At 47.0% G+C, this 21537-nt stretch overlaps 1 protein-coding gene across 1 annotated transcript; it reads left to right on the forward strand.

The window, feature by feature from the left end:
• Positions 1–334: 334 nt before the first annotated feature.
• On the forward strand, positions 335–20298 carry LOC139761932 (homeobox protein bagpipe-like). Its single transcript, XM_071686620.1, is given in 5 exon segments — positions 335–1246; positions 6570–6733; positions 13152–13247; positions 19745–20101; positions 20103–20298. Coding segments are annotated over 5 exon segments (1164 nt in total). The 5' UTR covers positions 335–750; the 3' UTR covers positions 20154–20298.
• Positions 20299–21537: the final 1239 nt, after the last annotated feature.

Raw genomic sequence — 21537 nt, forward strand, 5'->3', positions numbered from 1 at the left:
CCCTCATATCAAGACACAGCAGCTGATTGGTGCACACAAAGCCCGCCCCTTGTAACATATTCTCCGTGCTAGAGTTCGTGGATCAAATAACTGTGATTTATTTACACAGTCAACTCTCCGTAAACGGAAAGTTTGAATTATCAACGTATACAAATGACATTGACACACCAAAATAAATTCAAACATACGATAAAAGATCGATGTGCAAGAGTACAAAACTAAAAACACATTTGCGACATGGCAACTGTGGCGGTGCTCGGTAAGCCCTGATGAGTTTTGAAGTTGGTCGCGTGGGTCTAATGGAGCTGTAGCATCTGGGGAAGAGATAGAGAGAAGCAAGTGACAGAACCAATTAGAGTACAAATAGTCTCGACCGCAGAGTCCAGCCACTATCCTCGCTCCCCTCCCTAGCGGTAGCGACGCCCACGAACCCCTCACACTCTCTCTCGCGAGGGCTGAGGGGAAACACGCAGAGGGGAATTGAGGGTGTGTGGAGAGCGCGGCTCAGCACACACGTGCGCTGGTCATCACTTGGAACTTTGTGGCTGGTTGTGAATGGTGGACCCAGGAGGGGGAGAGGTTTTGTGGACTTGTTGACGCTCAGTCCCTCGCCTACGAGTATGCGATGACCTGAATGAAGAAGAGTGTGTTTGCCGAGGAAAATTATTTATACTTTTTTTTAAATTACGATTTCATGTTTGCCGAAAACAGTTGCCGCGGTTAGAAACACATCCTTACCTTACTGTTGTTATGGAGACTTTGATCAAGATGGAAAAACCCGGTTCCCCCGATAGTCAGACACAGACTACGGCCTCCGTCACTCCGTTCTCCATCACCGACATCCTCACCCGCATGGAGAACCGGTCTCCCTCCGACCTCCGCGCCACCCCCGACCACCACAGGAGCCTGGGAGACCTGCGGACCTCCCCTCCCCTGGGCTTCCGGCCCGTGTCGGTCCTCAAGTACAGCACCCCGTCACCCATGGACCTCTCCAAGGACGCCATTCACCCAGAAGTAAGTTCCTCGATCCAGCCTTCGTCGGGAGGCCCCACCAGCGCCTCCAACCCGAGGTCGGCGGAGGCCAGGGAGGCGACCTCATCTCCCGAGGGCTTCAGCCTCCTGGGCAGGAGGAGCAGGTCCGCCTCACCGTGTTCCGAGATGAGTATGGAGGAGGTGGACATGGAACACAGTGACCGCGAGGACCACGGACAACCAGCCCAGCAAGACATCTCCTCTGAGAGCAAAGGTGAGTGTTGGTTTGGTTCCCCTCAGGTGTTGGTTTGGTTCCCCTCAGGTGTTGGTTGGGTTCCCCTCAAGTGGTGGTATGATGCCCTTCAGGTGTTGGTGCAGTTCCCCTCAGGTGTTGGTATAGTTCCCCTTGAGTGTTGCTATGTTTCCCCTTCAGTGACGGTATACTTCCCCTCAACTGTTAGTATGATTCCCCTCTTGTGTTGCTAAGGTTCCCCTCAAAAATGTTGGTATGGTTCCCCACAAGTGTTGGTACGCTTTCCCTTAAGTGTCGCTATACTTCCCCTCAAGTACTAATGTGTTTCCCCGCAAGTGTTCTTATGGTTTCCCCTTACGTATTGGCATGGTTTCCCCTCAAGCGTTGGTATGGTTCCCCTCAGGTGTTGATGTGGTTCCCCTCAAGTGTCACTATGGTTCTAACAAGTAGAAGCATGTCTTCCCACAAGCGTTGGCATGGTTTCCCCCCAAGTGGTGGCTCAATTACCCTCAAGCGTTGGCATGGTTTCCCCCAAGTGGTGGCTCAATTACCCTCAAGCGTTGGCATGGTTTCCCCCAAGTGGTGGCTCAATTACCCTCAAGCGTTGGCATGGTTTCCCCCAAGTGGTGGCTCAATTACCCTCAAGCGTTGGCATGGTTTCCCCCAAGTGGTGGCTCAATTACCCTCAAGCGTTGGCATGGTTTCCCCCAAGTGGTGGCTCAATTACCCTCAAGCGTTGGCATGGTTTCCCCCAAGTGGTGGCTCAATTACCCTCAAGCGTTGGCATGGTTTCCCCCAAGTGGTGGCTCAATTACCCTCAAGCGTTGGCATGGTTTCCCCCAAGTGGTGGCTCAATTACCCTCAAGCGTTGGCATGGTTTCCCCCAAGTGGTGGCTCAATTACCCTCAAGCGTTGGCATGGTTTCCCCCAAGTGGTGGCTCAATTACCCTCAAGCGTTGGCATGGTTTCCCCCAAGTGGTGGCTCAATTACCCTCAAGCGTTGGCATGGTTTCCCCCAAGTGGTGGCTCAATTACCCTCAAGCGTTGGCATGGTTTCCCCCAAGTGGTGGCTCAATTACCCTCAAGCGTTGGCATGGTTTCCCCCAAGTGGTGGCTCAATTACCCTCAAGCGTTGGCATGGTTTCCCCCAAGTGGTGGCTCAATTACCCTCAAGCGTTGGCATGGTTTCCCCCAAGTGGTGGCTCAATTACCCTCAAGCGTTGGCATGGTTTCCCCCAAGTGGTGGCTCAATTACCCTCAAGCGTTGGCATGGTTTCCCCCAAGTGGTGGCTCAATTACCCTCAAGCGTTGGCATGGTTTCCCCCAAGTGGTGGCTCAATTACCCTCAAGCGTTGGCATGGTTTCCCCCAAGTGGTGGCTCAATTACCCTCAAGCGTTGGCATGGTTTCCCCCAAGTGGTGGCTCAATTACCCTCAAGCGTTGGCATGGTTTCCCCCAAGTGGTGGCTCAATTACCCTCAAGCGTTGGCATGGTTTCCCCCAAGTGGTGGCTCAATTACCCTCAAGCGTTGGCATGGTTTCCCCCAAGTGGTGGCTCAATTACCCTCAAGCGTTGGCATGGTTTCCCCCAAGTGGTGGCTCAATTACCCTCAAGCGTTGGCATGGTTTCCCCCAAGTGGTGGCTCAATTACCCTCAAGCGTTGGCATGGTTTCCCCCAAGTGGTGGCTCAATTACCCTCAAGCGTTGGCATGGTTTCCCCCAAGTGGTGGCTCAATTACCCTCAAGCGTTGGCATGGTTTCCCCCAAGTGGTGGCTCAATTACCCTCAAGCGTTGGCATGGTTTCCCCCAAGTGGTGGCTCAATTACCCTCAAGCGTTGGCATGGTTTCCCCCAAGTGGTGGCTCAATTACCCTCAAGCGTTGGCATGGTTTCCCCCAAGTGGTGGCTCAATTACCCTCAAGCGTTGGCATGGTTTCCCCCAAGTGGTGGCTCAATTACCCTCAAGCGTTGGCATGGTTTCCCCCAAGTGGTGGCTCAATTACCCTCAAGCGTTGGCATGGTTTCCCCCAAGTGGTGGCTCAATTACCCTCAAGCGTTGGCATGGTTTCCCCCAAGTGGTGGCTCAATTACCCTCAAGCGTTGGCATGGTTTCCCCCAAGTGGTGGCTCAATTACCCTCAAGCGTTGGCATGGTTTCCCCCAAGTGGTGGCTCAATTACCCTCAAGCGTTGGCATGGTTTCCCCCAAGTGGTGGCTCAATTACCCTCAAGCGTTGGCATGGTTTCCCCCAAGTGGTGGCTCAATTACCCTCAAGCGTTGGCATGGTTTCCCCCAAGTGGTGGCTCAATTACCCTCAAGCGTTGGCATGGTTTCCCCCAAGTGGTGGCTCAATTACCCTCAAGCGTTGGCATGGTTTCCCCCAAGTGGTGGCTCAATTACCCTCAAGCGTTGGCATGGTTTCCCCCAAGTGGTGGCTCAATTACCCTCAAGCGTTGGCATGGTTTCCCCCAAGTGGTGGCTCAATTACCCTCAAGCGTTGGCATGGTTTCCCCCAAGTGGTGGCTCAATTACCCTCAAGCGTTGGCATGGTTTCCCCCAAGTGGTGGCTCAATTACCCTCAAGCGTTGGCATGGTTTCCCCCAAGTGGTGGCTCAATTACCCTCAAGCGTTGGCATGGTTTCCCCCAAGTGGTGGCTCAATTACCCTCAAGCGTTGGCATGGTTTCCCCCAAGTGGTGGCTCAATTACCCTCAAGCGTTGGCATGGTTTCCCCCAAGTGGTGGCTCAATTACCCTCAAGCGTTGGCATGGTTTCCCCCAAGTGGTGGCTCAATTACCCTCAAGCGTTGGCATGGTTTCCCCCAAGTGGTGGCTCAATTACCCTCAAGCGTTGGCATGGTTTCCCCCAAGTGGTGGCTCAATTACCCTCAAGCGTTGGCATGGTTTCCCCCAAGTGGTGGCTCAATTACCCTCAAGCGTTGGCATGGTTTCCCCCAAGTGGTGGCTCAATTACCCTCAAGCGTTGGCATGGTTTCCCCCAAGTGGTGGCTCAATTACCCTCAAGCGTTGGCATGGTTTCCCCCAAGTGGTGGCTCAATTACCCTCAAGCGTTGGCATGGTTTCCCCCAAGTGGTGGCTCAATTACCCTCAAGCGTTGGCATGGTTTCCCCCAAGTGGTGGCTCAATTACCCTCAAGCGTTGGCATGGTTTCCCCCAAGTGGTGGCTCAATTACCCTCAAGCGTTGGCATGGTTTCCCCCAAGTGGTGGCTCAATTACCCTCAAGCGTTGGCATGGTTTCCCCCAAGTGGTGGCTCAATTACCCTCAAGCGTTGGCATGGTTTCCCCTCAAGCGTTGGTATGGTTCCCCACAAGTGTTGGTACGCTTTCCCTTAAGTGTCGCTATACTTCCCCTCAACTGTTAGTATGATTCCCCTCTTGTGTTGCTAAGGTTCCCCTCAAAAATGTTGGTATGGTTCCCCACAAGTGTTGGTACGCTTTCCCTTAAGTGTCGCTATACTTCCCCTCAAGTACTAATGTGTTTCCCCGCAAGTGTTCTTATGGTTTCCCCTTACGTATTGGCATGGTTTCCCCCCAAGTGGTGGCTCAATTACCCTCAAGCGTTGGCATGATTCCCCTCAAGTTCTGGCATGACTTCTCAAGTGTCGGCATGGTTCCCCTTGTGTTGACATGACTCACTCCCCTCGAGTGCTGGCATGTTTATATATATATATATATATATATATATATATATATATATATATATATATATATATATATATATATATATATATATTCTTTCATACTATTCGCCATTTCCCGCGTTAGCGAGGTAACGTTAAGAACAGAGGACTGGACCTTTGAGGTAATATCCTCACCTGGCCCCTTTTTCTCTGTTCCTTCTTTTGGAAATATATATATAATATATATATATATATATATATATATATATATATATATATATATATATATATATATATATAGTTACATTCGAAGAGGCTGTATCATCGTGGACGAAAAGGAGTACAATTTCGTCCAGAAACTTCCCACTCTAACCAAATTCTTGATTCCCAGTTCCTCACTGAAGCACAGGTCCTTCCTCTCTTCCTTGTTTTGGAAATATAATATAGGAGGAGAGGATTTCCTGCCCCTCACCCGCTCCCACGCCTTTTGGTCGCCTACGACACGCAGGCAATACGTGGGTAGTATTCTTCCTCCTCTATCCCCGGGGATTATAATCACCCTGGCATCAAGTTCCACGAAAGACTTCCCTTGTTACCTAGACCCTTTTTAGATTCAAATGCCTCTGCAGCCCAAATTTGCGCTACTTCCATCAGCAGGGAAATGTAGACTAGTTTGGCGCAAGTTCTTTGACACAGACTCACGAAAGCTGACGTTTTCATTCGGGATGTAACCTCGAGCAGGCGGAGTCCGGTAACATCATATACATACACATAACTCACACAGAATGAGGCACACAGCACCGCAATCATCATCATCAAACGGGCCATAATGAGCCGTGAGCGCCAGACAAACCACCACTAATACAGATTAATGGTGATCTTAACACCACTTTTCCATCTGCAATGACTTGATCTAAAGTTTAACGATCCATAAAACTACTAATTCCGTAATCCATCGACCCGCCGCTCCTATCGCGTCGTCACCCCCGACGGGCCACAGCGATGGGTAACCGCCTCTTCTTCCCGGCGATCACGTCCTCTGGGTATGACGGCGTGACGTTTGATGAGAGGTCACGCCCGTTAGACCCAAGGGTCGTATCGTCGCCCTCATGGGTCGTACCGTCGAGGTAATGGGTCGCACCGCTGCGCTGAGGTGTCCTACCACCGTGCTCATAGGCTTCACCTGTCAGGTTAAAGAGGGTGAAAATCCTTAAGATTCTTCCTTTGGTGTACGTTGCACGTACAAATCTCTGGCCGCACGTCTTCTGCAGACTTAATGGATACACAAAGTATTCTGATATTCTTCCCTGTTGACTGTACCGTATTGTAGCGCTGCTAAAAGATGTTTTCCGAAAGTCTTTACACACCTTCCTTCAATCTTACAGGGCATGACTTCTCTGGCTCTCTGGTTTATTTTCTCTTATATTTCCATCGGTTCCCTACCTTTTAACCAATAGACTGGCAACCAATTTCTCGTATTCTTGAAGTTTTTTTCCTTCATGTTTTATATATACATATTTTTATCATTGGTATAAGAAAAACAACCTGTAGCTCGCCATAGATACCATATCTTTCATATAAATCATCAGTTCTTTTCCCCACACTGTCATACGACCTTCGTGAACACCACTGATAAAATACCACACTAATTACTGATTAAGTTCCTCTAACCACCGCCGGGTCTGTTCTTCTGCGCCTTCCCCAGGTGAGGTGGCGGAGGGAGAGCGCGCCCCCCGGAAGAAGCGGTGTCGGGCGGCCTTCAGTCACGCCCAAGTCTTCGAGTTGGAGCGTCGCTTCGCCCACCAGCGCTACCTCTCCGGCCCGGAGAGAGCGGACCTGGCCCAGGCGCTCAAGCTGACAGAACAGCAGGTGAGTCCACAAGCTCCTCCTTACCCAGCGTTCTCAGTTGTGTGGCCAGTAAAGAGGTTTTTGCGGGGCGTATCAGAGCGCCTCCTGTGTCGCCTTCTACAGCCGGCCAGCCTCCACGGACAGCGGACTAGAAAGCCCTCAGTGTCGGCCATTAATATTTTCCCTTAATTCTTTTTTCTTTTGTGGTCAACAACAGGAAGTGAACTAGTCCTCCCCTCCTGTTCTGTGGCGAGGTGTTGGCACGGGTGTCCATCTGTCGTTCATATCAAAGCCCAGACGCGAGTTACGGGTTTTGATCAATCTTTCTGTTACTCTCCACAGTGTAACACAGCAAAGTGTTCCCCTGGGTGACGTGTATTACCAAGATCTCCAGTGAAGTCGCTTGAATATTTATCATTACCGAGTTTACTGACTTTCCGTCGATATATTTCTATATCCAGGCCAAACGTAAGAGTACGATTACATTGTCCTGGAACCTGAAAAATCATAAAATTTATAGCCACATGAAACATATTCTCTCATGATATTTAATCTGCTACAAAAACAACGGAGTCTTACATTAACTGGTGGATATTTGTTCATGATATTCAAGTCTAGAGATTCTCAGGCGATTTCTCCATCTGTTGTGCGCATCTTTTCTTTTTCTGATGCGCCAACTGACAGAACAGCTGCCCTGTAATCTCTCGACCTTTGTAATTACTTCGAGTATTCAAGCAACCAAGCCACCACCTGCATGTTTCAGGTCAAAATGTAGTAGCTTTTTTTCCACTCGATCTTGATCCGCTGAACAGCATTACCTCCGGCCACACTTTTTTTTTTCTTATCGCAAGATCAGTTATCGATCTATAGACTGGAAGAGAAGTCTTGATACTTCTGGTAATCAAGCACTTCATATATGGAGTAATGAAACACGTACAGCATTAAACTGCTCTTTCTTATCCTCTGTGGCACTGAAGCCTTTGTTTTACACACTGCGTTTCGCCTGTCTGAAGTTGCAGACCAAGTCTTTGTGCTAGAGAGCTTCCTCTGTTTTGCTACAGGCGCACTGCCAGAGTGAGAGGGCAAATGTGTGTGTGAACCTGGTCGTTATAATTCCCATGGCCTGTGTTTACGTCACACTCACCCCAACACGAACATACAAATTTACGATTTTATTACTAATTTCGATATTTCTTTTGGGTATTTATGAACCAAGACGTAATATATGTAATTTTACCCCTATAGGAGAGCCAGTGCAATTCCCAGTAATGTACTGTATACGATTAATGTGGTTTTTCACTCATGAATCTTCCTCATGACTCACATTCTTCTTAACCCCGTGAGTTCGACCAATGCGACCCCTTAAGGTTGAAAGTTCGACCCTTAGGTATGACGGTGCGACCCTGACCTCACCCTTAGAAGGGGCAGGGCAAAGGCTAGGACATTATACTACTATTCCCCGGGGGTCGAACCGTGGTGCGCTCAGAGATTAAGTTGTGCGGTTCATGTTGACAACGATCGAACACTCACATGAGCATCGATCACAATCGATCACACTGCTAATGACCAGAAGGAAATAATGACCATCAAATACGCGCATGATTACTGTTTTGCTTCAACAAAGATATAACAGATCATTATTATTTCCGGTACGTATTTCTCTTGGATTAAAACATGTCGGGGATCTGTGAAATGATCATGAAAGTGTACTGCATAGCGATAAGAAATTGCAATTATGCACAGGTTTTTGTGTACTGTATAGCGCTATGTAATGGGCAGTTATGTATAGGACTTTGTGATGCACTGTATAGCGCTCTGTAGTGGGCATTATGTATAGGACTTTGTGATGCACTGTATAGCGCTATATAATGGGCAGTTATGTATAGGACTTTGTGATGCACTGTATAGCGCTATGCATGGAAAATTATGTACTGGCCTTGATGGAGTGTTTACCGCTATGTAATGTAATGTACTGGCCTTGATGGACTGTATAGCGATATGTACTGGGATATTATGTATAGTCCTAGGTACACTATATTGGAATATGTAATGAAAAATTATGTATAGTCGTCGATGGACTGCATAGCGGTGTGTAATGGGGAAATTGTATATAGTTCATGACGGAATGTATAGTGCTAAGTAATGGGATATTGTGTAGGGTCTTTTTAATGGACTGTATTGTGCTATGTGATGGGAAAGTATAGTCGCTGGGAGATTCTATGGCGCTATGTAATGAGCAACTCTGTGAAGTCCTTGGTGGACTGTATAGCGCCAGAGGCAATATGTAAGATGGGTATAATAACGGGTTGCAAATCCCAAAGCAAGTCATACAAACTGCCAGACGGTAAGGAATTAAAATAGTCTCCAGATCCTACCAGCAGCTCACCAAACCCTTGCAAAAACAGGTTTTTCGCCTCTATTCCCAAAACCTTTACATTACCTTACCTCTCACCTCCATTCGCCGAGAGCCTTCCACATAAAAGAATAAGGAACTATATACAAAGGGCAAGACAAGGGAAGGAAAAACAAAGAAAGTCCCAGAGGTGAGTCAATACGTTAAGGATGAATCACACAGACACACACAAGACGAGAGTGTCTGATATCAACTGTTGAGGATTCTGCCGAGCCCGGAACCATGACATCTGCATTTATACAGACAACTGCAAATATCTACCAGATACGGAATAGCTCTCGGTGGGCAATAAGATTAGATTCGAAAGGAGAACGCACTAGTGAGGGGAAAGCAGATAAGGGGAGTGTGATAACGACCCGAGGGGAATGAAGTAACTCGCAAGGGGAAACACACTGGTGAGAAACGTCAAAGGGAATATGATGAGTGTGACCCTCGAAATGGAAACACAGTAATGAAGGGAACTGAACAGCTGGCGTATGACACGTGTCTAACGAGGTTAAAAGAGGGAAAATAGGATAGTTATCACACAGAGGAAACACTTTTAGGGGGAACAATATAGCTGTCGAGGAGTTAAGACAATTCTGAGAAGGGAATCGAACCGAGGGAAATGAATGACCTCTCTGCGGAGGAATACATATCTCAGGGGTTTTAAAAGGGAAATGAGGGGTACCCACCTCTCAGAGGTAAGTTAAATGAGGGGTAAACACCTCTCAGGGGTAAGTTGCGTGAGGGGTTCACATCTCTCAGGGGCAAGTTGTGCGAGGGGTACACACCTCTCAGGGGCAAGTTAGGATGGACTAAAAAAAACTCAGTTTTATAGGAATGAAATCTGGGCGCGACATGATGGCTGTTTGAATAGACACTAATAATAATAATAATAATAATAATGATAATAATAATAATAATAATAATAATGATAATAATAATAATAATAATAATAACAACAACTACAAGAGGCAGGAGGTCAAGAGAAAGGTGCAAGAGGTGAAAAAGAGGGCAAATGAGAGTTGGGGTGAGAGATTATCATTAAATTTTAGGGAGCATAAAAAGATGTTTTGGAAGGAGGTAAATAAAGTGCGTAAGACAAGGGAACAAATGGGAACATCAGTGAAGGGGGCAAATGGGAAGGTGATAACACGTAGTGGTAATGTGAGAAGATGGAGTGAGTATTTTGAAGATTTGTTGAATGCGTATGATGATAGAGTGGCAGATATAGGATGTTTTGGTCGAGGTGGTGTGCAAAGTGAGAGGGTTAGGGAGAATGATTTGGTAAACAGAGAGGAGGTTGTAAAAGCTTTGTGGAAGATGAAAGCCGGCAAGGCAGCGGGCTTGGATGGTACTGCAGTGGAATTTATTAAAAAGGGGGGTGACTGTTGTTGACTGGTTGATAAGGTTCTTTAATGTATGTATGACTCACGGTGAGGTGCCTGAGGATTGGCGGAATGCTTGCATAGTGCCATTGTACAAAGGCAAAGGGGATAAAGGCGAGTGCTCAAATTACAGAGGTATAAGTATTGACAGAGAGGGTGAAGGCATTTACAGAGCATCAGATTGGGGAAGAGAAGTGTAGCTTCAGAAGTGGTAGAGGGTGTGTGGATCAGGTGTTTGCTTTGAAGAATGTATGTGAAAATTACTTAAAAAAGCAAATGCATTTGTATGTAGCATTTATGGATCTGGAGAAGGCGTATGATAGAGTTGACAGAGATGCTCTGTGGAAGGTATTAAGAATATATGGTGTGGGAGGCAAGTTGTTAGAAGCAGTGAAAAGTTTTTATTGAGGATGTAAGGTATGTGTACGAGTAGGAAGAGAGGAAAGTGATTGGTTCTCAGTGAATGTCGGTTTGCGGCAGGGGTGCGTGATGTCCCCATGGTTGTTTAATTTGTTTATGGATGGGGTTGTTGTGGAGGTGAATGCAAGAGTTTTGGAAAAAGGGGCAAGTATGCAGTCTGTTGTGGATGAGAGAGCTTGGGAAGTAAGTCAGTTGTTGTTCGCTGATGATACAGCGCTGGTGGCTGATTCGAGTGAGAAACTGCAGAAGCTGGTGACTGAGTTTGGCAAAGTGTGTGAAAGAAGAAAGCTGAGAGTAAATGTGAACAAGAGCAAGGTTATTAGGTACAGTAGGGTTGAGGGACAAGTCAATTGGGAGGTTCTGGGAGTGGATTTGGCAACGGATGGAACCATGGAAGCGGAAGTGAATCATAGGGGGGGGGGGGGGGGGGGCGAAAATTCTGAGAGCGTTGAAAAATGTGTGGAAGGCGAGAACATTATCTCGGAAACCAAAAATGGGTATGTTTGAAGGAATAGGGGTTCCAACAATGTTATATATGGTTGCGAGGCGTGGGCTATAGATAGAGTTGCGCAGAGGAGGGTGGATGTGCTGGAAATGAGATGTTTGAGGACAATATGTGGTGTGAGGTGGTTTGATCGAGTAAGTAATGAAAGGGTAAGAGAGATGTGTGGTAATAAAAAGAATGTGGTTGAGAGAGCAGAAGAGGGTGTTTTGAAATGGTTTGCTCACATGAAGAGAATGAGTGAGGAAAGATTGACAAAGAAGATATATGCTTCAGAGGTGGAGGGAGCGAGGAAAAGTGGGAGACCAAATTGGAGGTGGAAAGATGGAGTGAAAAAGATTTTGTGTGATCGGGGCCTGAACATGCAGGAGGGTGAAAGGAGGGCAAGGAATAGAGTGAATTGGAGGGATGTGGTATACCGGGGTTGACGTGCTGTCAGTGGATTGAATCAAGGCATGTGAAGCGTCTGGGGTAAACCATGGAAAGCTGTGTAGGTATGTATATTTGCGTGTGTGGACGTATGTATATACATGTGTATGGGGGGGGGGGGGGTTGGGCCATTTCTTTCGTCTGTTTCCTTGCGCTACCTCGCAAACGCGGGAGACAGCGACAAAGTATAATAAAAATAATAAAATAATAGTACTAATAATAATAATAATAATAATAATAATAATAATAATAATAATAACGAGTATCTACGGGAAACAAAGGTCAATATTCTCGTGTGAAAAAAAGGTAAAGACGTCTCGAGTCATCCCCCCCCACCCCCCAAGTCAGCTGAGGAGGGATGAGACACATGATCATGGCGTGTCCCCCCCCCCCTCCTCTAGTGTTCGTATCTCACCCATTCTGAATGTAATATTTCACTTCATATTTCTATCATTTATCTACAGCATCGTATCTATCCATTCATATATATTTTGGTCAAGATTATATGAACTGGCTTGGGGAAAGACTGATGCTACCATGTCGGGGGTTATTTTCATTCTTTTCCATTCTTTTACAAACATTGGAAATGTACTTCCTTTACCAGTACGTTGTCTACAGCAATCTCCATACCCTTATGTATTCAGTGATCATTATTCTGGAACACTGTTTGATTATGTTCTAGTAAAAAGAGAAAAAAACCGTAAAAATCTTTGAACTATTTTAGATGATTGCTAGGTACATACCATATCAGTGCACTGAGTTGTTTTCTTTAATTAGGTGGTTCGTTGGTCAATTGGGTTTTAGGCCTATCGACTCCCAGGGGTCGTTAAGGCCGGTGACGTCAAATATCATAACTACCAATTGAATAACAAACAGCAAACCTTCCTCAAGTGTTTATAATGATATTAAGGTCATACATGTTACTGCCCTTGTGGTTATCATTTTGGACCATGTTTCTCAGAGGTCAAGAAATAACCTGTTACGTGTTATGATTCACAACGTTAATGCTTATTATCCAGAGATTGTCCACGTACCAACGTGGGAAGTGATAACGAACCGATGATAAGGACCTCCCCCCCCTTATCTCCTGTCTTTAACGAGCAGTGAAGCAACACCGAACTGACAGTGAGTCAGTGGTGAACCCACCACTAACCTCCCCCTCCCTCCCTCTTTCTCTCTCCTCTCTCCCCAGGTGAAGATCTGGTTCCAGAACCGCCACTAACCTCCCCTCCCTCTCTCCTCTCTCCCCAGGTGAAGATCTGGTTCCAGAACCGCCACTAACCTCCCCTCCCTCTCTCTCCCCAGGTGAAGATCTGGTTCCAGAACCGCCGCTACAAGACCAAGAGGAAACAGCTGGTCGCTTGTGAACCACCTTCCTCTGGCAGACGCGTGGCAGTCAAGGTGAGGCTCAACCACCTGTCCCTATAGTCATTCCTGCTCCTCCACCACCTGTCTCAACCATCCATCTTCCACTTCCACCACCTGTCTCCATCATTTATCTATCCCCTCCATCACGTCTCCTCCATTCATCTATTCCCTCCACTACCCGTCTCCATCAGTCATCTATTCCCTCCTCCACCTGTCTCCACCATTCATCTATTCCCTCCACCACCTTTATCAACCATCTATCTCTCATGTCCACCACCTGTATCAGCATCTATCGGTCACATACACCACCTGTCTCAACCATCCTCCTATACTTTACTCCATCTATCCTCATCATCCATCTATCCTTCCCCTCCTCCACCAATCTTTCTATACCTTCTATCAGACTTTCTCTCACTCGTCTGCGCCACTTACCAATCCATCTATCGTTTTCCACCACCTGTCTGTACCACTTATCCATATTACAGACCTCCATTACAGGCATGTTTACCGCCACATATATCTGCCATTCTATGCAACCTCTGACCACCGCAAGAATATCTTGTGCCACCTGTCGATCCTTCTATACCACCTGTCTAACCTGCTGCTTCACTTGTCTCCCCTTCAGTGGCCTCTGTCGATCCTTCTGTGCCACCTGTCTATCATCCTGTTTCCAACTGCCTTTCTTTCTGTGGCAGCTGTTTATCCTTCTGTGTCACTTGTTTATCATCCTGTTTCACGTGTCTGCCCTCTGTGCCACCTGTCTACTATCCCTCTGTGCCACCTATCAATAATTCTAGGCCACCTGTCGATCCTTTCCAGCAAGCACCTTTCTTCCACCACGTGTTGGTCCCCTGTTCACCACACGAGCCTGTCCTACATCTGTTTGCATTTCTAAATCACCTTTCTGTGTTCTCCACCACCTGTCTGTTCTTTTGCACCACCTGTCTGTCCTCCTACACTCTCTGTCAGCCCTTCACCACCTGTCTGTACTTCATCACCAAACTGTCCTACTCCCCTCACCAGCTGTGTCTCCTCCTCCCACTGTCAGCCATTTCTCTCCCTCTGTCTACCCCTTCACTATCTGTCTATCCTTTTCCACATCCTTCTTTCCCACCACCATCGGTCTGTGTCTCTCTTTCTTTCGACCTTCATAAAACAGAGAAAAACTCAATGCCTCATCCCACATATCACGCGAGACAATCAAGCTGACGTTTAAGCTGGCCTCCGTACGGGTGAGCTCGAGCAATTTCACGTATACCACCACAAACTACACCACAGTGACCACACTGCCACACTCATCACCAGGCCTTCGAGGTGACCCTGTAATAGGGTGTGAGGACAACTGCACCCCGATGCTCAGCCTAGACTATTAATATTCAATCCTACTGGTAACTCGGGCACATTATGCCAAGGTCATATAACCTATTAACGTGTGCATAACATTCTACGAGGTTGGAATCCTTCCCATTTCATAGACAATATAGTATCACCAACTCGGAAGGAATGCTTTCGATCGAGCGTTCATCCATAATTTGAGGTGCAATGCTAATGTCTCTGTTTCTGAAGGATAAAGTACGCTTTTTATCCCCGTGTGTGTGTGTGTGTGTGTGTGTGTGTGTGTGTGTGTGTGATTATCTCTACGTAACCACCCATTTGTAAAGTACGGGGAGGGAGCATTAGACACGTGGGGCCCCATCCTTAGAACCTTCTCTGCTATCATACAAGTTTTTTTTAAGTTTAATTACGTAGTCATCACCAGTTACAATTCTATCTCTGCTATTCTAAGGGAATCAGTCCTCTCATACCATGACATTACTTTTTTTTTCACATTTCTAACAAGTATTTCCCCTTAGTGTCTTTTATGGCTTCTGGTTCCTCTATCGTAGAATCTTTTACAGAACTGTTTACTGCAAACATCATCAAACTGATCTAGTAACTGCGTCTTTATGATCAAGTCACCCAAACTCTTTTCTTCTACTGTTGACACATCTATGGCATCTTATCATAGGTGTAATCAGCTCATTGTGCCTCTTTGAGTTTGATTACCAAACTTGAGAAGCATATTCTGGTTATGGCCTTATAAATACCTACAATAGGTTGTTCACTATTTCTTTATCGATAACAATAATTTGAACTGTTAACATATTTGCTAACAGGCATTCTGTCTCCTTTACAAGTCTTATCATACTGGAGTTCTGACGACAGGTTAGGTACAATGTCGACTTCCGAGTCCCTCTTACGTGTAGGTTCCTGCAACTTATTTCCTGCAGGATATGATTGGTAACAAGGCCTTCATTCATCATCTCCATCCTCATTACTTTGCACTTCTTCTGTCTGAGATTCATCGACCATGAATCATGGAACAAAAAGCATTTGGAGCATATCTTGGTCCCCTTGTAAACTGATGCAGTCTGTCATTCGTTACTCCCATCTGCATCTGCAGAAATATCCAGGTACGAGTCCAATCCTTCTGGCAAATCATTTACGCAGATCAGGAAGGGCATTGGTTCCAGGACCGAGCCCTGAGGCATGCCACTACTAACCCCAGTTCAATGCAAAAGGGTTTCAGTCTCATGCTTCCTTTGTTTCCTTCCACTATGATGATATTCAACCAATCGCAGGAGTTTCCCCTTTCTCTGGCATAGTGTCAAACGTTTTCTGAAAGTCCAGGAAGTCCTTTTTTCTCTTAAACGGATCTCACTTTCTCAAAGTCGAAGAGACTTGTTGTGCATTACGTCCATTTCCTGATTCAGGTTTGTCTTTCACGTAAGGAGTTTCAGATTTGCTATTAGTCATCTGTTTATTTTATGAATATCTTTTTTTCGGTGCTTTACGGATCACATGCGTCAGCAAGACTGGTCAGTAGTTTCGTGCAACTTCCGGATCTCCTTCCTCAGAAATATGTTTATGTTTTTTTCTAAATATTCCAGCGCTTTACACGAAGTTTTCTTCACCCCACTCGCTGGTGTTGGGGCTATAGTGTCTTTCATTGTGGGAAAGCTTTTGAAAGTGTCATTCAGCTCCTCACGTCACTCTTTTCTCTCAATCCCTTACCTTGATAAGCTCCTCTTTAACAGACTATTGCCAGAAAAGTTTTGGGTTAAACCGCGTCTTGTCCACAATTGCCTCAGCTCCTCCTTCCCTTGTTGTATTTTTTCTTGTTCTTGTTCAACTGATGGTTGGCTATTGTGCCTCCTGTACCTCCACCACAGCACAATCCCCCCCCCCCCAAGTTCTTCTGCTTTTGACCACCACAGTAAAATTCCCCCTTAAGTTGTTATGCTTTTGACATCTTCTATTGAACCATATCTCTCTTTTCTTATCAAACCTCTATTTACAACTACATGTAACCATACTTGAGCTCCTTCCACAAAAATGATCTATATCATGGGCTATGAACCTTTATCTCCCGTCTATGTTCCCATGAGATTGCTTATCTTTTTAAGTTTGGTGTAATTTACACGATTTTATATCTCATTTTAGGTTTTCTCTCCGATTGCTTTTTGTCTTCCTTTACCACACATTCATAGTCATACATGACATGATCACTTTTGTCCACGGAGCATATCACGCAGTCTTGATTTCCTTGCACCACAATAACTAGCAAGAGCTTATCTCTTACACATAGAGGCACCATCCCCTGATACAGGCATTCTTCTTACATAAACTCTAGGAACTTGTGTCTTCATGACTCTTACCATGAGTTCTCGAGACAGTCGCCTCACAGGTCTCTTTCATACATAAATTTCTGAAGCTTATTTCAAGATGATGATGATGCTAAGGTCCTCTTCCGGTCTCCTGTCCTCATTACTTTGCATTTACTCGGACTGAATTCTATCAGCCAGTTAATTGATCAACTTTGGAGTTTGTTTAGATCCCCTTGCAAGTTGATGCAATCATAACCCTGGCATCATCCGCAAACATATTCAGATAGAGAGTTCAGTCCATTATACACTGGACTCAAGACAGACGATTTTGGCACCCCAATAATGTATTTAGAGAATGCTCCATTACCTCGTGTCCTTCCTTCGCTTATGCTACGATAATCTAATGTCCAAGGATGGAGCTTTCTTCTTACTCTTGTCGGTATATCCAACTTCTTAACAAAACCCCGATGTGGTCTAGCGTCAAAAGCTTTCTTACAGTGTAGGACACCAAATACTACCTATCTATCTCTTTGGTCTCAGATGGAGCTTGATATGTGCATTATGTGCGTGTGTATACATGCGCGCGTGCACACATGCGTGCACGTTTGTATATATCTTCCCCATGTGTGCTTGCCTGTGCGTGTGTAGAGGCGATGCGAGCGGATGTGTTCGCGTGTTGGAGGTGACATGTTTGAATCCTCGACTACTACGCTTGTCAGACCTTGTTCTGTACACAGCGGCAGACACTACCCACCATCCAGCTCTCTCTCTCTCTCTCTCTCTCTCTCTCTCTCTCTCTCTCTCTCTCTCTCTCTCTCTCTCTCTCTTATATCGGAGAATGACACAAGACGAGCAGTTGATGACAGAACCTAAGCTTCAGAAAGTTCAGCTCTGAGGCCTGGGTATGAAAGACGGTGGCGCAGGGAGCCGGCACTACAGTGGCTGACAAGTTCCCAATCCGTGGCCCAGACTACTGTCTTTTATTTTTGCCTCACTTGTACGTGAGTTGTTGACATTCAGTCCATACACACACACACACACACACACACACACATCTCTCTCTGCTGTAAAATGTCCCTCGCTACTCTACAATGACCCTTGCTACTCTACCATGTATCTCGCTGCTCCAAAATGTCCATCACTTCATTACATTACATGGGACTACAGCCCTTTGCTGTTCCACAATGACCCTCTGCTCCATAATGTCCCTCGCTATCCACAATATCTCTCACTACTCTAAATCGTCCCTTGACGTTCCACAACGTCCCCTCACGCTCCTTGCTGTTTCAGAATGTCCGTCACTGCTCTGAATGTCCCTTTTTGCTCGACAATGTTCCTCACTGCTCCACAATGTTCCTCGTTGCTCCACAATGCCCCTCGCTGCTCCAAAACATCCGTCCTTGTTCTAAAATGTCCTTAACTTTTCCAAAACGTCCTTCGCTGTTGCTCTAAAATGTCCCTCACTGCTCTATAATGTCTTTCGCTGCTCAGCACGTCTCGCATTGTTCCACAATGTTCCTCGCTGTTCCACAATGTCCCTCACCGCTCCATAATGTCCTTACTGCTGCACAATGTCCCTCACTGCCTTGTTATGTCACCCACTGCTCCACCATGTCCCTCGCTGCTCCACAACGTTCCTCGTTGTTCCACAATGTACCTCACTGGTCTCCAATATCCCTCACTGTTTCATAATGTCCCTCGCTGTTCCACTATCTCTCTCGCCCTTCCTCATCCCTTCCATTCCCCAAATCACGTTTCTCTCCCTTCTTCCGGACATGAGCGCTCCTCATCCGGATTACCGGTTGTAACGTGTGGCCGATACGCTCGGCTCACCGCAGAAATCATAGTTTCAGTTGAGCGCAACCGACAGTGAACATTACCGGGGCGTACCAGCGGACGTCATGTGGCTCAGAATGAAAGTCGGACAGCGAGGGGCATTCCAGAGGACCTCATGAACGAGCAGTGAAAACTGTCGGGGTATAACACTGGACCTCACACCGGCTCACACTCAACAGTGAACAGGGCAGGAGTGTAGAGGATCACGTCATGCGACTTTACGAATATACATCCTGTATATCCAAATAACCTGGAGTGGTCAGGTAAACTGAAGGCCTTTGGGGTAAAGGGGGTATTAACCCGGGCATTAAGTGAGAATCTTGACGATGCTTTCTATCCAGCGAGTCACCACTGCCTCAATGTGTCTGATGCATGTCAGACCAAGGTATGCTAATTCGTATGATGCTAATCATTATGGTCTTGATGTTCACGTGTTTATTACCCATTACCCTGCCTGAGGTATGTTAATGTTCATGCATCTCGCTTGTTCAGGTGTAAAACCCTCACTGGGTTTTCTATCACCCATTATGTCCACTAAGGTGTTCTGCTGAGTTTGTTAGTAATGATTACCCTGTTAACTGAGGTTTAGTCTTATCATAATGACGTTTGTGCTACACACTTTCTCCCTTACCTCTCCCTCTTCACACTGGCTTCTGTATTGCCTATTACCTCTCTTACCTTTCCTCCCTTAGCTCTACCCATTACCACCCTTACCTTAACTTCCTTGGAAGCAATAAACGTATACCAGGTAGACTTTCGCTCATCTGAAACCTTCTCACCATTACCACTAACCATCCCCATCACCAGTGGTCACCTGTGCTACACCCGTCACCCGTTCCCAATCACCAATGATCACCCTCGTCACCCCTACCAGTCACCCCTTCCCCGTCACCACTGGTCACCCGTCACCCCCTCCCCGTCGCCAATCATCACCCGTCACCCCTTCACCACTGACCATACCCGTCACCCCTCCCCCGTCACCACTGGCCACATCCCTCACCTCAGACTACATCCGTCACCACTAAACGCCCGTTCCTCCCGCCGCAGGTGCTAATGCGGGACGACCAGCTGCTACACGGGGCGGAGGAGGGCCTGCCGCGGCCGCCGCTTCTCCTGCCATCGCTCGCCTCACTGAGCACACTCAGCTCACTGGGCTCACTGGGCTCGCTGGGGATCCCACCGTACTGCTACTACCCGTACCTCTGCCCGCCGCCCCACGCCGGTGGCTCGGCCGCGGCGCTCTCCTCCTTGCCGCACCTGCCGCAGCTCTCGGCCCTCTCACCCGCCTCTCTTTCCTCGCTCTCCTCGTCGCTCTCCTCCCTCACATCGTCTCTGTTGCCCCCTCACGCCCACAGCGCGGCGTCCTCGCCCACGCCCGCCGTCTCCAGCAGCGGAGGCAGTTCAGGGGGGAGTGACGAGACCCACACCGCAGCCGCCCTCCCCGCCACGCCCCTGAGTCACGCCCACGACCTAGGGACCGCCTCCCTCCACCCGCCCACTCTCCCATCCGCACCGCCCACGCAACCACCGCCGCCAAGGGAGCAAACCTACGCAGCCAACGACTACGTGGAATTCTCGCTTAGAAGATACGCCTTCCTCGTGATGCGGGAGTTTAGTATGGGAAAGACGCTCGACCTCTGAGCCAAGAGACATTAAGAGAGACAGAAGGAAAGGAACGTTCTCAAGGCTGGCGCTCTAACCCGGACACCACAAGTGCATCTCTGGAGTAACTGTTCATAACAAACTGTGGTGGTAGTGTTGGCAACATTGTCTCCCCAGTAGACATATGGTGACGACTGACAGCAATAATACATTGAGGGAACACAAGTAACCGAACATACGGGTGTCCCTGTGAACTTCTTTTATCTTACTCCCTTTTTAAAAGGCGCCTCTTAAAGTGCACAGAACTGACGAACGTTTGAGGGGAAGATAACTCATTCTCAGTCCACAAACACACACACACACACACACACACACACACACACACACACACACACACACACACAGCCAGTAGATAGTCTCACGCCGCTAGTAAACCTCTACTATAAATGTACAGACAACATAGTGCATAGATAAGACTATGAGTTAAGATTTAGAAATATATATAGTATGATAATGACTATGATAAATATTACTTATAATGATATCCTTAATGATAAAAGAACATTGTATATATATACATATAAAAAAAAAATTCCACACAATGTGTATATCAAGAATCAATCTTGGGTCTAAACGAACAAATTGATTTCATTCTTGGGCAAGTTTTTTTTGTTTTTTTTCAACTTAGAAAAAATAAAGAAATATTTATTTACATAGGTAAAGGGAGATATGAGAGTCGAGTTGCTTGTACCAAAGACTGTTCTACGTGTGAGTGAAGTTCCCCGTGGGATGTGAGAGTTCTAGTGAGGGAATATACCTCCTCTCCCGTCCATAACCTCATCTCCGCCTTACCGTACCCCCCTCTCACCTCTCCTCATCCCACCCGTGCACCCACCTCCCCTTAACCCCATCTGAAGTCATACCCTCAGTCATTTGACCCTGAATAAAGGTATACGATGCGCCTTGGAACATAGAGAACAAGACTTCTAGACTTCTTCCTTTGAACCTCATGATGCAAGGGAAGCGTGAGGTCTCTAGACGAAGGGAAGACCGCCTTCTTCAGAGAGTCAGAGAGGATCATGTCTGAGGGCAACCCAAGGGCGTCGTGACACCTTCCCACAAGCAGCTCATCCCTTATCTGGGGATGAAGGGTGAAGGACAAGGGTGTTTGGCCACGATACATATCTCTTTTTAAAACACTATTATTCTCCCTGTATGTTGTAAAATATAATCCACTG

This window comes from Panulirus ornatus, chromosome 3 (assembly GCF_036320965.1).
Source record: "Panulirus ornatus isolate Po-2019 chromosome 3, ASM3632096v1, whole genome shotgun sequence".
Classification (NCBI taxonomy): Eukaryota; Metazoa; Arthropoda; class Malacostraca; order Decapoda; family Palinuridae; genus Panulirus; species Panulirus ornatus.